At 41.2% G+C, this 16,475-nt stretch overlaps 1 protein-coding gene across 1 annotated transcript in view; it reads left to right on the top strand.

The window, feature by feature from the left end:
- The window catches only part of LOC121947536 (rho guanine nucleotide exchange factor 10-like protein), an 83,656-nt gene extending 67,904 nt beyond the window's left edge, over positions 1-15,752 (top strand). Inside the window, exon 17 of the mRNA XM_042492618.1 lies at positions 15,175-15,752. Coding sequence (XP_042348552.1) covers positions 15,175-15,752 — 578 coding nt within the window. The remainder of the gene's footprint in view (positions 1-15,174) is intronic.
- The last annotated feature ends 723 nt before the right edge of the window (positions 15,753-16,475 follow it).

Here is a 16,475-nt window from a genome sequence, read left to right as displayed (position 1 = left end):
TAAAATCCAGGGTTGAATTTAAAATCCTCCTCCTTACATACAAAGCTCTGAATGGTCAGGCTGCATCCTATCTGTTGCAGCTCATAGTTCCTTGTCGACCCTCAAGATCACTGCGCTCTGAAAATACAGAGTTACTTGTGGTTCCCAAAGTCTCTAAAAGTAGGATGGGTGCCAGAGCCTTCAGCTACCATGCTACTCTTTTATGGTTTCCAGTTTCAGTCAGGGGCAGGCAGACACCATTTCCACGTTTAAGGGTAGACTTAAGACCTTCCTCTTTGATAAAGCTATAATTAGGGCTGGCTCAGGTTGCCTGGACCAGTCCCTAGTTAGGCTGACATAGGTTAAATCTGCCGGGGGACTTTCTATGATACACTGAGCTCCTTCTTCCTACTCTTGCTTCCTCCATCTGAAAGCGCTCATGTCTGTTTACTGCATGATACTAACTCTGTTAGTGTCATGCAGTAAACAGACTCCTCTCTGGAGCATTCCTTCTCCCTTGTTTCCTAATTTTCCTGGATCCTGGTGGCAGTCTTGGCTGCGCCTGATCATGGTGATAGCTGTGCTGTCGCTGTGACCCTGCCTTTGGTCGTGCTTGTGCTGTGGCTGCACTGATACCGTACCCTCAGCTTGCCCTGATCGTGGTCTTGGTTTTGCCATTGCTGTGGCCCTGCCTGAAGTTACGCCTGTGTTGTGGGTCCTGGTTGTGCCGATGTTGTGATCGTGCTTGATGCAACCTTCTACTGCCATTATTATGATCCAAGCCTCAACTATCAAGGGACTATGCAAGGGACTTTTATCAACACTCACAATATTATCATTGAGTGCATTTAGTAATTATCATGGAGTGCATTTAGCAATTTTACACCTATCATTATTGTAATATGACATGCGTTTGTTTCCATTTTTACTGTGCATCTCTCTCCCTCTCTCCCCTCTCTCCCCCTCTCTTCCCCTCTCTCTTTCTCTTTTCTTTTTGTCATAATTTTAATTAAATTGTTCTTAACGACATCAATTGCGTGCCTGTCCGTCCTGGAAGGGGGATCCCTCATCATCCTCTGCCGCTCTTCCTGAGGTTTTCTTCCTTTTTCCACCCCCGTTACAGGGGTTCTTTTTTGGGAGTTTTTCCTTGGGGGATGTGAGGGTCTAAGGGCAGAGGGATGTCGTATACTGTAAAGCCCTCTGAGGCAAATCGTGTTTTGTGAAAATGGGCTTTATAAATAAGATTGACTTGACTTGACTAGAAATTTACTAGATTCCATTGGAGAAGAATTAACAAACATAATTTCAATCCATCTACAAAAATAGTTGCCAAATCCAAAACGCTTGAGCACCTCGAGGAGATATGGCCATTCGACCCTGTCAAATGCCTTCTCTGCATCCAGAGACAAGATGGTCTTGTCAGGAGTCCCTCCACATGCATAGATTATTTTAACAACTCTTCTCACATTGTGGAACCCCTGGCAATTTTGGACAGAACCATTCTCGTCCACATATATAATGGCAGGTAGGGCCCTCTCAAGTCTCATGGCTAGAGCTTTAGCTATAATCTTTGTATCAGAGTTCAAAAGTTATATAGGTCTGTAGGAACCACGATCAGTTGGCAGTTTACTTGGCTTCAGAATAAGAGTGATCAAGGCATTCCGTAATGAAGTGGGAAGGCAACCTGTTTCATAGGATTCCACATATACATCTAACAGAGTGGCTATTAACTTTTATGTAAATAATTTAGAGATGTCTGTTGGTAGCCCATCAGGTCCTGATGCCTTAAAATTCATCCAACAGAGGAGGTTATCATTTATTGTTTTGAGTTGTTGGCTGTAGTTGAGATTGAACAACTCTGACAGCCTGGGGGAGATAGTAATACCTAAATATGTAATGTGATTTGTACATAAAGGAATGGGTGGAGGAGTTTGGGCCGCCATATCCTAGCTGTTATTGTTTACTGGTAGGATTGAGGACTTGTGCCAATTTATGTAGTTGGAGATGTTGGAGAATGATTCTATGAGTGCAATTATTTCCCGTAATGATGAATGAGGATTTTGTAAAAAAAAAAGAAAAAAAAAAGCTTTGTTTCATCGGCACAAAGACTTATTTTAAGACGTTCATTTTGTGTTTTGAATCCTGGGATGTCGGTGTTTTGGCGTATTGCTGTTGCTAGTGGTTCAATGAATATGGTGAAAAGAGAGGGAGAGAGTGGACATCCTTGCCTAGTCCCCCTGTGGAGTGTGAAAGGTTGTATGGTTAGTCCATTGGTGATGACTGTGGCCAACGGTTTCTGTTTATAGAATTTTAACCCAATTAATAAATGACTCCCCAAAGCCAAATTTTTGCATTGTTTGACCTGAGAAATTACCAGTTGATGAATGGTCCATTATACTGAAAAGTCTGCAATGTATTGTTGGACAAATGTCTACCTTTGATAAAGCCAGTCTGGTTGGGATGAATGATTGATGACATGATTTTTTCAGTTCTGTGAGCGAGTGCTTTTGTGATAATTTTAAAATCTACACTGACAAGAAATATGGGACGATAGCTGGAAGGTAATGATGGATCCTTGTTTGGTTTCAGAATGTTCATGTTTGCTAGTAATTTTGAATTTTGTTTTATTTCATTTACTACTTTTTGGTAGAGTGGGGCTAACGAACCAGAAATGCTTATAGAACTCAGCAGGGAAGCCATCAGGTCCTGGGGATTTATTGTTTTGCATGAGGCTGAGGGCAGTAGAAAGTTCCTTGTCTGTTATTTGTGATTCCAGTGTAGTCATCTGATCTCGGGTGAGTTTCAGTAAGTTAATGCTGTTAAGAAATGAGTTAATCTCTTGTTTATCTGGGTCTTTTTCAGATGAGTATAGCTTGGTATAAAAATCTTTGAAGATGTTGTTTATTTCTTCTGGTGATTGTGTTGGCTTCGCTGCTGAGTCCAGGCATTTTTGTTTTTTCAGTGTTTTGTTTTATTTGATTCGCTAAGTATTTTCCAGATTTATTATTGTGGTGGTATTGTTCTTGCCGGAGTTTGTGTATCATGAATTGAGTTTTCTTATTTATGATTTTGTTTAACTGAAATGTGTACTTTCTTAACTCATTCTGTGATTTTTCTGATGAGTTGCTTGCATTGATGTCCTCGAGATGCTGATGATTTTTTGTTCCAGTTTGGTTTCTTGTTGTTCTTACTTTTTTTTGTAGGTGGAAAATAAAATCTTAATACCTCTTAATACAGCTTTCCCTTTTTCCCAAAGAATAGACGGAGATGACTTTGGGGAGTCATTTATTTCTAGGAGGAATGCCCACTCTCTTTTAATAAGACTGTCAAATTCTGGTTCTTGGAGAAGGGATGTATTAAAGCGCCATCTGGTGTGAACTGATCCTATTCCATGTGAATGTTATGAGGAAAGGTCACTGATGATTATCAGTGATGATGTGGATGTGGATCTTTGAATCTGAAATGTTTGAAATAATTGAATTGCTCTTTAGAAAAAAAAAAGCGTGATACTTTTGAGAAGAATGAATACAAATAGGGGTGTTGCAGACGTCAACAATCGCCAAAACCAAAATCAGTCATGAACTGTTTTATTATTTCTGATTATTGTCAGGTGTGTTTGTTTGAGGTTTTACTTCTGTCTATTGATGGGTTGATGACTGTATTACAGTCACCTCCAATTATACTTGGGCAGTTTGAATTGATGGAGATGGAGGAAAAAAGTTTTGAAAGAAAGAAGGGTCGTCTGTATTTGGTCGGCAAACATTACCAATTGTGACTGATGTTAATAATGATAAAATGTCCTTCCAGGTCTTTGATGGTGGAGTGTGGACTAAATGGGATTTTTGAGACTCTAAAAATAGTGACTCCTCCTTGTTTTGTAATATAACAGGATAAGAATACTTGATTAAATTGTGATGATTTTAATTTGTTATTGACTGGTTCAGAAAGATGTGTGTGCAGTAAAAAATGTCAGCTTATAATTTTAATAGGTAACTGAGTATTTGTATTTTTTTTTGCCATGATTGTATTTCATTTGTTATTTACGATATCTATTGCACGTCTGTCCGTCCTGGAAGAGGGATAGCTGTGCTGTCGCTGTGACCCTTTGGTCGTGCTTGTGCTGTGGCTGCACTGATACCGTACCCTCAGCTTCCCTGATCGTGGTCTTGGTTTTGCCATTGCTGTGGCCCTGCCTGAAGTTACGCCTGTGTTGTGGGTCCTGGTTGTGCCGATGTTGTGATCGTGCTTGATGCAACCTTCTACTGCCATTATTATGATCCAAGCCTCAACTATCAAGGGACTATGCAAGGGACTTTTATCAACACTCACAATATTATCATTGAGTGCATTTAGTAATTATCATGGAGTGCATTTAGCAATTTTACACCTATCATTATTGTAATATGACATGCGTTTGTTTCCATTTTTACTGTGCATCTCTCTCCCTCTCTCCCCTCCCTCTCTCCCCCTCTCTTCCCCTCTCTCTTTCTCTTTTCTTTTTGTCATAATTGTAATTCAGTTGTTCTTAACGACATCAATTGCATGCCTGTCCGTCCTCTGAGGCAAACCATGTTTTGTGATGATGGGCTCTATAGTTAAAATTGACTTGACTTGCCTGAGAAGAATTCACGGATGTTCCATGATACAAACTTTATTGGCATTAATGACATTTTAGAGTGCATGATATGTGTCTGATTATTAATGGTGATATGAATGTGTGTGTGAATGTGTGTGTGCGTGTGTGTGTGTGTGTGTGTGTGTGTGTGTGTGTGTGTGTGTGTGTATGCGTGTGTGTATGTGTATGGGCAAGCATGTGAGTGTGTGGGTGTAAAATGGGGTAGAACCTGCGAGCATTAAACATAAACACAAATAATAAAAACAAACAGAAAGGCAAAAATATTGCCTGAAAATACATAAAAGACAGGTGCTAATAGGAGACCAAAATTGATCACAGCACACATTGCTAAGTGTGAGACATGAATGCAATAGTAAATGATAGTCCATAATATGTCTAATGGTTATTGTGAAATACAATAGATGTAAAGGGGGAGGAGATGCAGAGATAGAGGGTGGAGAAGGGTAGAGGGGTGGTGTGTGTGTGTGTGTGTGTGTGTGTGTGTGTGTGTGTGTGTGTGTGTGTGTGTGTTTGTGCGTGCATGGCTGAGTCCATAGTCCATTCCTTTGAGCTGCCTGCCCTGACGCTGAACCTGTTGCTTTTGTTTGACATGTTCAAATTTGGACGGGGCAGTCGTTGGTGGGGTTTTTCTGACCCATTTCACCCCACACGGTGAAATGTGATGATTTTAACGGTGTTGGGTGGGGCTGAGCTGATTATAAAGTCTTTTACTGATTTTTCTGAGTCATCTGTGGGTTTTCTGGAAGACGAGATTGTCAAGTCAAGTCAAGTCAGTTTTATTTATAAAGCCCATTATCACAAAACCTGGTTTGCCTCAAAGGGCTTTTACAGCATATGACATCCCTCTCACACGTCATATTATAATAACGATAGATGTAAAATTACTAAATGCACTCTATGATAATATTGTGGGTGCTGACAAGAGTTCCATGCATATCGTGGAGGCAGTAGAGGGTTGCGTCAAGCACGATTATGTGGTTAGTGGCAAAACCAAGACCACAATCAGGGCGAGCCAATGGGTAAAGTATCAGTGCAGCCATAGCACGAGCACAACTAAAGGCAGGATCACAGCACCAGCTATCACCACGATCAAGTGCAAAAAGGGAGTAGGAATGCTCTGGAGAGGCAATTAGAGAGAGGCAGTATTGCAGTAAGCGTAATGCAGTAAACAGACATGCATTTACTAGGGACTAGGGACTGGTGTAGGCAACTTGAGCCAACCCTAATTATAAGCTTTATCAAAGAGGAAGGTCTTAAGTCTACCCTTAAAAGTGGAAATGGTGTCTACCTCCCTGATCGAAACTGTAAGATGGTTCCATAAAAGAGGAGCATGGTAGCTGAAGGCTCTGGCACCCATCCTATTTTTAGAGACTTTGGGAACCACAAGTAACCCTGCATTTTCAGAGTGCAGTGATCTTGAGGGTTGGTAAAGAACTATGAGCTGCGACATATAGGATGGAGCCTGATCATTTAGAGCTTTGTATGTAAGGAGGAGGATTTTTAATTCAATCCTGGATTTTACATGAAGCCAGTGCAAAGAAGCTAAAACAGGAGAAATATGGTCCCTTTTCTTGGTTCCCATTAGAACATTGGAGTTAAAAAAGGTAAAAAAAAAAGGAGAACAAAGCCTGATTTGCAGGAAGATGGCGGCGGAGGCAGTGAGTGGTTTGGCTGGCTCCACTCACATGCAAAAATTATTAACTGCACCATCCTTAACCCCACCTATTTAATACCTAAGATTTTTCTCTGGATTCTAAGCAAACTATCACACGGTGCCCTGAATCAGTGTGGTAAAAATAGGGGAAAACCCGATCATCACAACGCTGGCCTGTACTTTCTCGTGTGTGGCGTCCTATTACTGGTGCCTGCTTTGTCCACCTGCAACACACCTGGGACCGCAGCCGACAAAGCACAACACTGTGTGGATAACACTGCAAACGATCCACTTGGCATTTTATCTGGGAATACAACTGAACTTCCTAGGATATGGCTCAGTTGCAATCTTTGCACAAGTCTTTAGGGACGGCCAAGCTCGGATCCTCAAGCCACCATGCAAAACCACACTGAGAAGAATGAACGACAGCTGGCATAAACGCCACACAGCCAAAATGCTACTGTTACTGCTTCTTCTATCAGGGGATGTTTACCTAAACCCTGGACCTATTTTCCAACAAGTGGAACAAGCAACAGCGAAAGACATCACTCCGACGCAGATCGTATCGCCAGTGATTGACTCCCTCCAACCTGCATTGGCATCTTTAACAATCCTGCAACTCACTCCTCGGGCTCCGGTGCCACCGGGAGGCGTCTATGTTGACGGGGTCGGCACGGGCGCTGCTTCTGGGGGTCGGGCGGTGGAGGGGACGTTCCATCGGCAGGATGGTTTGGAAGAGGCACAGACGGGCGGGCAGATCCACTCGGCCGCCGTCGCTGGAGTTGATTCACCTGACGGCCGGGGATCTACATGTGCCATGGAAGCTGCTGGGCTAACGCGGCAGCCAGCGCTGTATCCCGGAGGATCCGCGGTGGACTCAGCGCTCTGCCATCCAGCGCAACCTGAGCGCTCCAAAGACTTTGCCGCTGACACTGGGGTGAGTCCTGATGCTCACAGTTATCCACACAAGCCGATAACCACAGACAGCAATCACGAGGACAAACGTGGGACAGTAGGCAAGTGTAAACAAACACGGAAACAAATGAGGGACAAAATAGCCTCACGTCGTTGTGCAAATTCAAAACAAAGAGAACTCAAACTTTTTCAAACTGTAAACCATGCACAAGTTATTTGGAACCCTGAATCAAAACCCAAAGGCCTGCTGGGTGGTCATATAAATATCAGAAGCTTATTACCAAAAATAGACCAGATTAGGAAACTGCTTATGGAATCTAACTTGGATTTTTTATGTATATCAGAGAGCTGGTTGAATTGTAATATCTCTAGTGATCAAATCAGTGTATTAGGATACTCATGCTATGGAAAGATAGAACCTCAAGCAAGGGAGGGGGTGTTGTAATCTATATAAAGGAGCATTTCAGATGTTCTAACCTTGATTTGAGCATTAACTTAGAGTGTTTGGGACTTAATATGACTCTCTCAACAAATATGAATTTTAATATTGTTGTTCTGTATAACCCTCCTTCTCATGGTGCAGATTTTTACAATGAACTAAATAGTCTTCTTTTTGTTTGTGACAAATGTAATGAATGTATTTTACTTGGTGATTTTAATATTAACTGGATGGTTAAAAGCGAAAAATCTAAATTGAAACCATTCATGGAGAAATTTAAATACAAACAGTTGATTGATAAACCTATGCGCATTACAAGAAAGAGTGAAACACTCATTGATCTGATTTTCACAAACAGGCCAGAGAGAGAGCAGTAAAAACATACAATCTAATCACTGGTCTCTCAGATCATAATATGGTACTAATAGTAAGAAAGCTAACAAAAAAACGTTTAGTTCACCATAGCAAAATTGAAAATCAAAAGACAACAGGAATTCCTAAGTCAAAAATGGCAGATTTTGAATATGATTTATTACAAGTAAACTGGGAAACCATAACTAAGGAGTCAACCCTGAATCACAGTGTAAATAATTTCACTTCAACTTTAGGTAACTTGATAAGTAAACATACAAAAACATGGAAAAGCAGACCAAAGAAATCCTCCCTCCCATGGTTTAATAATGATATCCACCAACTTATCAAAAAGAGCGATCTTGCCCTTAAAAGGTCTTTAGTGACGAAAAACAATACTGACCACCTTACCTTCACCAGTCTGAGGAACAAAGTGGTGTCTGAGCTACGGAAAGCCAAGAGTAACTACTTCCACAAACTAATTGAAGAGGCTAATGGCAGCAGCTCTAAACTGTGGCAGCAGATCCATAGACTAACAGACACAAGTAAACAAAAACACCCTAAAATAACCAGTCTTAAAGTAGACAATAACATAATTTACAGTAATGAGTCAGTTGCAAATATTTTTAACCACTTTTTTATTGAATCTGTCCACGAATTGGCAAGTCATTTTAAATCAACTGACCCCAAGATATCCCCTGAAGACTGTGATAATGCTTCCTTAGATGGTTTTCACATAGAAGAAGTATCCAGTGATACAGTTAAAAAGATTATTGCAAACATGAACAAAGAACTCAACATCGAAGGATATTGATAATTTAAACGCTGGTTTAATAATGAAATACCAGAAATATCTGTTGCTGCCTATCACTTACTTAGTGAACATCTCAATAAGAACAAATACATTCCCAGAAAGCTGGAAAAAGGTTTGCAATAATTACCCCGATCTATAAGTCGGGAGACAAGGACATGGCGAGTAAACTATAGGCCTATTGCCATTCTCCCTATAGTCTCAAAAGTCCTGGAGAAGATTGTTGCTACACAACTGATAGAACATTTGGAGACCAGCCAACTGCTCCATACACAGCAATTTGGATTTAGGTCTAAATATTCCACAGAAACAGCCAATTGCTATCTTATTGAGAGGGTCAAGGGTCTGTTGGTCAGGGGACATGTCGTGGGGACAGTGTGATTGGACCTCAAAAAGGCTTTTGACACTGTCGACCACAGTGTCCTCCTGGCCAAGCTAAAATGTTTTAAAATGTCTGCAGATGCCATTCAGTGGTTTAAGTCATATCTGGAGGAAAGACAACAATGTGTTAAGGTAAATGGGGAGAAATCCCAACTTCTCACCAACAACATGGGAGTACCACAGGGGTCCATACTTGGACCACTGTTGTTCACTATGTACATTAATGACCTGCCACTAAGTTGTCCAGGTGTCAGCTGCCAAATGTACGCTGATGATACTGTCATCTATGTATTTGCTAAAACAGCTAGCAAAGCAGCTGACCACCTGACACAAGCACTTGAGAAAGTCACTCATTGGCTTGAGTTGTCTCATTTAACCCTTAATGTTAAGAAAACTGTTTCTATGTGCATTTCTATCCGCAATAAGCCTGTGTACGACTTGTTTGAGGTGAAGATTAAAAATCAAATAATTAATGAGGTGAATGAGGTCAAATACTTGGGGATTATATTAGATAAGAACTTAAAATTTGATAAACAAGTACAGTACATCTGCAAGAAGGTAAAACCAAACCTTAATTGTTTTCGTTTTATCCGTAGAGACTTGTCATGCAAAGCTGCACAACTCTACATGCACGCTATGATTTTCTCCCATTTGTCATACTGTATCACGTCATGGTCACAAGCTTCTAAAGTCACTCTGAAACCCGTAGTAGCAATATATAAGCAAGCAATAAAAATTATGGACCAAAGACCCATGAGATGGCACCACTGTGGCATCCTGAGAAAATACAACCTTCTTGCATTTGAAAACTTCATAATTTACATTAATATCAGACTGGTTTTTAAATGTCTTCATAACTTTGTATCACCTCTGTTTTCTGCACTGATAAAAAGACGTTTGAGCTCAAGCCAAATGAACACACGAGCCTCCTACAATGGTGACTGCATAGTTCCCAGGTGTACAACATCATTTGGACAATCTGCCTTCTCAGTAAAAGGTGTTAACCTATGGAACACTCTACCCACTCACCTGAAACTGGAGACTGATACAAATGCTTTTAACAGAGGACTAAAAGCATGGTTAAAAGCAAACCAACAATGTTCACATGTATAAATATGGACTTAGTTTAATATTGTTACCAATATCACGGTTGTGATCATGTATTTTGTTTGTCTTATCTCCTATTGCTGGTCATATGCTCTGTGATCTTTGAATATTACTGCTGCGATCATAACATCTGTTTGTTTTACCCCATATTCTTAATCATATGCTCTGTGTTTTTAGAAAAGCCGCCTATGGACTGGTGTTGAAAATTAGCATGTGTGCTATACACACCTAAGCATTGACATCTGGTCTGTCCACTGGGACAGTCTCAATGTACTTGTGATGTCCATATCAAATAAAATAAACTTAACTTAACTTAACTTAACACACACAGCAGTGTTCTGTACCAGTAGGAGAGACCTAAGAGATTTGTTGAGGCAACTGAATAATAGGGAGTAACAGTAATCCAGCCTAGGAGTGACATATGCATGGCAAAAGATAAATTGATCAAATAAAACTCTGCGGTTCCTTACAGCATCAAGAAACATCAAGAAATTACGGGTCATCCACACTTTTATGTTCTTAAGACATGTTTGAAGTCTAGATAACTGATCAGTTTCATCTGATTTCATAGATAAATATAGATGCGTATTGACAGCATAACAATGGAAATTTACAGAGTGTTTTCTAATTATGTTGCCTAGGGGAAGCATATATAAAGTAAAAAGGATTGGTCCAAGAACAGAACCTTGTGGCACTCCAAAGCAGACCTTAGAATGCACAGAGGATTGATCATTGATGTGAACAAACAGGGAACGATCTGATAAGTAAGATTTAAACCAGCTTAGTCCCGTTCCTTAAGGCCAATAAAGTGTCTATGCAGTAAGATTTGATGGTCAGTGGTGTCAAATACGGCACTGAGATCTAATAGGATTAAGACAGAGATCAGACCTTTATCAGAAGCAATCAATAAGTTGTTATTAATTTTTACTAATGCTGTCTTTGTATTATGATGAACTCTGAAACCTAACTGAAAGTCCTGAATAAACTATTATCTTAGAGAAAGTCACAAAGTTGATGAGCAACCACTTTCTAAAGGATTTTAGAAATAAAAGGGAGATTAAATATCAGTCTGTAGTTAGCTAAAACCTCTGGATCAAGAGTGGGCTTTTTTAGATGTGGTTTAATGACAGCTACTTTAAAGGCCTGTGGTACATGGCTTGTTAATAAAGACACATTGAATATATAATCAAGAATTGTCTGTTAAGGGTAAGACTTCCTTAAGTAGTGTAGTTGGGATGGGGTATAACTGACATGTTGATGGCTTAGATGCAGAAATCAAATTAGAGAACTGGTGACGATGAATATGGGAAAAACGGTCAAAATAAATTCCAGGTCATGTTGCCTTATCTAAGCTACCTTTGTCCGAGGTCAGGTCAGTTAAGGGCAAGAAGTGATGGATATTATCTCAAATAGTGATAATTTTATCATTAACGAAATTCATAAAGTCATCAGTAGCACTGTAAATGAGTTGTATCAATTTGGGAATTCTTTAAATTAGTAAGAGCATTCTCAGTTACTGTGATACAAGGTAATGAGGTCAATGCAGAAGGAATCAATTTCATAACTTTAGCTACTGCATCATCAGACAGACATATAGTATAGTAACTCTTGCTGAGAGGCTTGTAATTAAGTAATTAAAAAATGAAAGTTATTAAATAATGGTCTGACAGAGCAGGAATCTCAGGAAAGACTAATAAATCTTTAAAATTGATGCCGTATGCAAGGACAAGATCTAGGGTGTGGTTGTAGCAGTGGGTTGGTTTGGACTGAAGCCAATTGAATCCAAAAGCTTGAAGAAATCATTATTAATATCCATGTGAATGTTAAAATCTCTTTTTCTTGGTTTGGAGTGGATGTGGATCTGCCAGATGGTGGTGCATTGTTCCTGTTCATTGTCTGTGGAAACACTTGTCAATGTGGGGCGGCTGTGGCTCATAGGTAGAGTGGTTGTCCTCTGATTGGAAGGTCAGTGGTTTGATCTCTGGCTCCTCATGTCCTCAGTTTGAAGTATCCTTGGTCAAGATACTGAAACCCGATTTGCTCCCGATGCCGCGTCATCAGAGTGTGCATGCGTATGAATGGTAAGAAGTAGATGTGGGATAGAGAGATATAGAATAGAAAAGTTTTGTATCCGAATAAAAGTTTGCTTTTGTTAGTCTAGCAGCAGAGGGCCGCTATCTTGGTTCTCGCAGTGTCTCGTGAGAATTGCAGTCATAGTGACATCAGCAGTCTCCTCACAGCCCCCCCTGACTGCGGGGTGAATTTAAATGCACACAGTGATCCAATGTGAACAAGGGAGCAGCTGAGCCACACAGGTAATCTATGTAACACTATCTACTGTGAGAAAAAGAGCCAAGAAGATTTTGTGACCCCTGGTGAATGTATATAATCTACACGAGCAAGCATTATCAGTGATCAAAACAGTCTCTTTTGCAGGGTCCATCTCTGACAATATAGTGAATGTCCACTTCTCAAAAAACAAAAGTAGGCCTTTCAGGGGGCAAAACAGTTACCTCTTTTAAAAAACTAAATTAAAATATCAGCAATCCTGAGACAATGAAAAATAAAAAAAAAGTTAAATAGAAAAGAATCGGAAAACAATGTCCTCAAAGAGATGAAAGCATAACATATTTTGCCATGTGTGTTTGAGAAATATCAAAACTTACACCGTAATTGAGGATAATCAAGAATTGAGTTTGAGATGTTCACATTTAGTTGTTTAGTGTGTCCTCAGTGCACTGAATGCCCTAGACAAACTTTTCAGCATCCGCCAACGTCTCACGTGTTTGTCCATCGACCATCACATAGAGCTTGGCTGGGTAGTTCAATCCGTAGGAAATATTCAGTGATCTCAGGCTTTGTTTTACACCATCAAAATACCTTCTCCACTGGTGAAGCTCCGTCAATATGTCCGGGAAGAACATGACCTCTGGCCGGCCACACGTACCTTTTCCTTTAGCCGTGGTTGCATGCATCACTCTGACTTTATCTTGGAAGTTTAAAAACTTCACGATAAGCGCTCTCAGTATCAGGGGCTGGTTGGGCTGGGTCTGACCGGGCAGCCTGTGCGCTCTCTCGATGATGGGCAGTGCCGGGAATGTTGCAGGACCCAGTACTTCAGGCAGCCACTTCTCAAGGAAAGCGACTGCATCATTCTTTTCTATTGTCTCTAACATGTTAACCAGCCGCAGGTTGGATCGAGAGCGGTTGTCAAGTTCATCAGTCATCAGTTCATCCAGTTCATCAGTCCTTGATGTTGCTAATGCATTCATCAGCCTCATCCATGCAACCCGAAAAGTCATGTACATCTCTCTTAACATCTTGAATTGCCTTCAGGACCCAATCGATCTTAGTTGCAAAGAAATTTCTGATCACGTCGAGTTTCTGTGTAACATTCATGTTGTGAGCCGATTCAGCATCCAAGTCATCAGACTGAGGTGTGGGGCTAGCATTACTTGCTAAGCTAGCTAGGCTGTTAGCATCAATATCTTCGTCCTCCTTGGCCGGTGAAGAGTTGGTTATTAGCTTGTTCTTTACTTTTCTCGGTGGCATATTGTCACTGTGGTGCGCTGTGAGGCTGTCACAAATGTTTGGATTTACTACCCCTGAAGTTAAAGGATAATTTACATGCATTTAACCGAGATTCGCCAGAAGCGTCTAGCTCTGTGCCATAGCCACACCCAAAAAATGGTGTTTTGATGATTATATTGACTTTAAGTATATACAAAGATGTCTGTTTTACTCCAATTTCCTTTCTTTCCTTTCCTTTCAAAACAAAATCCCTCTGACAGTGTCTCAATGGAAAGAATCCCATCAGTTGCTGCTACAAGGCATTTTATTTAGAAACATTTGAAACACACAAACAGGGCGGTATTGTCGGCAATGCAGGAGCATGCACGACTTCATTAATGAGTGGAATTTGTGCTCATAAATATGGAAATACAGTACCAATATCTGCAGACAGTGATGCAGCAGCAATGTTGCAACTACGCTGCATGTGTGAACGCCACAAGCATGAAACATGCTGCAGTTCGGTGAGGCTGAAGTCATGCATTGGTGACACGCTCTGTGTGAAATGGGCCTAAGTGCTTGCGACAGGACTGGTTTGAGTTTCTTCAAACATTACACCTCTTATCCAAGAGGCTTCTGCAGTTTTACCAGACTAGACGTAGACACAGAGGATCAGAAGATCATGAGCTTGGTTGTATAGTTCAGGGATTATGGCCTTTTCTGTCCATGGCTGGTGGAAGGACTTGAGAGGATGGGGGACAGAACACGTGGGCAAAGGCACAAAACAAGAGGACAGAGCTAGAAAAGAAAGAAAGGAAGAGAAATAAAGGAAGATAGAAAGAGAGAGTCAGCTTGGGTGTGGTATGTGTCTTCAAACAAACTGGTCGGGAATCACAGACTTAAAACTCTGTGTGAGTGTGAACTCCTACAGAGTCGTTAAGTTCACATTTAAGCTCTGACTTTCAGAGTCCATCATGTGGGTTGTCAGTGTTAGATGGGTCAGGTGTGAATGGGACTTTCACTGTCTGGGAAGGGAGCTCAGAACTGCAAGTGGTGCGTAGGCCACCTCATCTGTTCAACGATGGTTGCTCCACTTTTACATATACCGCTTTCCAGCCACGTTGGGCTGACAGCCGGCATCTGTAGCCCTTGTGGACCCTCACTGTTTTTTTTCCCCACCGATTTAGCATGTTGAATTGGCCGATGTCAAAATATCCTTAATCCTGATTTAAAATGCAATTATTTGTAATTAATTATTGAACTTCATTGATTAATTGCAATTAAAAAATGATAATCTTTTGACAGTCCTAATATTTATATTCTATATATATTCATAAGCCCATCAAAATGTATTGCCATTTAGATTCACTTAGAACTGTCTTACCTCTCAGGTAAGGGGATGACATCTCTCAATGCTCACTGTGGTCCAGTGGACTTTTTGGTGTCGACCTCCAGCACCCTGGCATCCAATTTGCTCAGATGGGACTCCATCCTCAACAGCAGCGAGGAGAGTGCCAACAGAGAAGGAGGGGGAGGTGAAGGTGATGGGAGAAAAGATGAAGGCGAGCAGAGGTTGGAACAGAACAAATACCCCCAGGATTCACAGGGCCCTCCAGCTTGGGAGGAGAGGCCCAAGCATCTTCTGCTGCAATATCGCCTTCACACCACCTGTCAGCTGCCAGGGAGGCTGCTGACAACCCAGTCTGATCAGGGGAGCCACGGGTCCGCTGCAGACTCCTTGGAGCACGGCCTAGAGGATGGCTCCATCTATGACGTAAGCGAGGACCCTGATGTGTGGGTTAGGGGGGGGCCTGTGGAGTTGGGGAGTGAGGGAGAGGCCAGGCACAACAAAGTCACCTCCACAGCCATCTTCTCTGGTGGCAGAGGATACCGCAGGATAGGCAGCTGCTCAGGATCAACTGAAAACACACTGCTGGTGTGGCAGCTCCCTCTAACTCTCAGCCAATGACAGATGAGCATGTCACCTAACTTACCTTACTGGCCAAACAGTCTGCTTGCTCAGTCACTGAAGTGTTACAGCTTACATAGCTAAATGTCTCAAGCAGACTGAGCATCTAACTTATTTTTTTTATCCTGGTTACCATTTGCTTTAACTGTTTTAACCCGAACTGTTTTAACCCGACTTTCCATCAGCATGGGTGTGAAAAGATGACTGAATTTTCATTTTTGGGTGAGCTATCCCTTTGAAGGAATACTGCAATATTGTGGGAAATATGATTTTATTTTGAGATTGAGAACAGAAGGTCATTCTTATTTTTATATCATTAAGAGTTAAGTATAAACCTGAAGTCAGTCATGTGCAGCTTCCATAAGTCTTGTCCTCACAGTGACGTTTGTAATGAGGTTTCCAATATCATCGTGTACATAGTCCAAATCTCTGCTAAACCAAAGACACTGCACAGAAGTGCTGGGTGGATGAATAAACTGCCATTTGTCACGAAATAGTTTCAGCATGCAGCTTCTCAGAAAACCACAAAGTGTTACATTTCTGTTTTATATGGATTACATAAGTGAGAAACATCATGGTTATTTATGAACTATAAAGGTATCTGTCAGTATCCGATCCGTTCCACCTGCCCGATCCGTTCCCTGCATGCGCAAGCAGTACACCATCTTGGACAGGTACGTGCCTCCTAAGCGCTAATGTGGAGAGAAATTAAGCTTGAAAACT

This window comes from Plectropomus leopardus, chromosome 8 (assembly GCF_008729295.1).
Source record: "Plectropomus leopardus isolate mb chromosome 8, YSFRI_Pleo_2.0, whole genome shotgun sequence".
NCBI classification, from domain to species: domain Eukaryota; kingdom Metazoa; phylum Chordata; class Actinopteri; order Perciformes; family Serranidae; genus Plectropomus; species Plectropomus leopardus.
The sequence above is the reverse complement of the archived record's forward strand: the minus strand, read 5'-3'. Positions and strand labels throughout refer to the sequence as shown.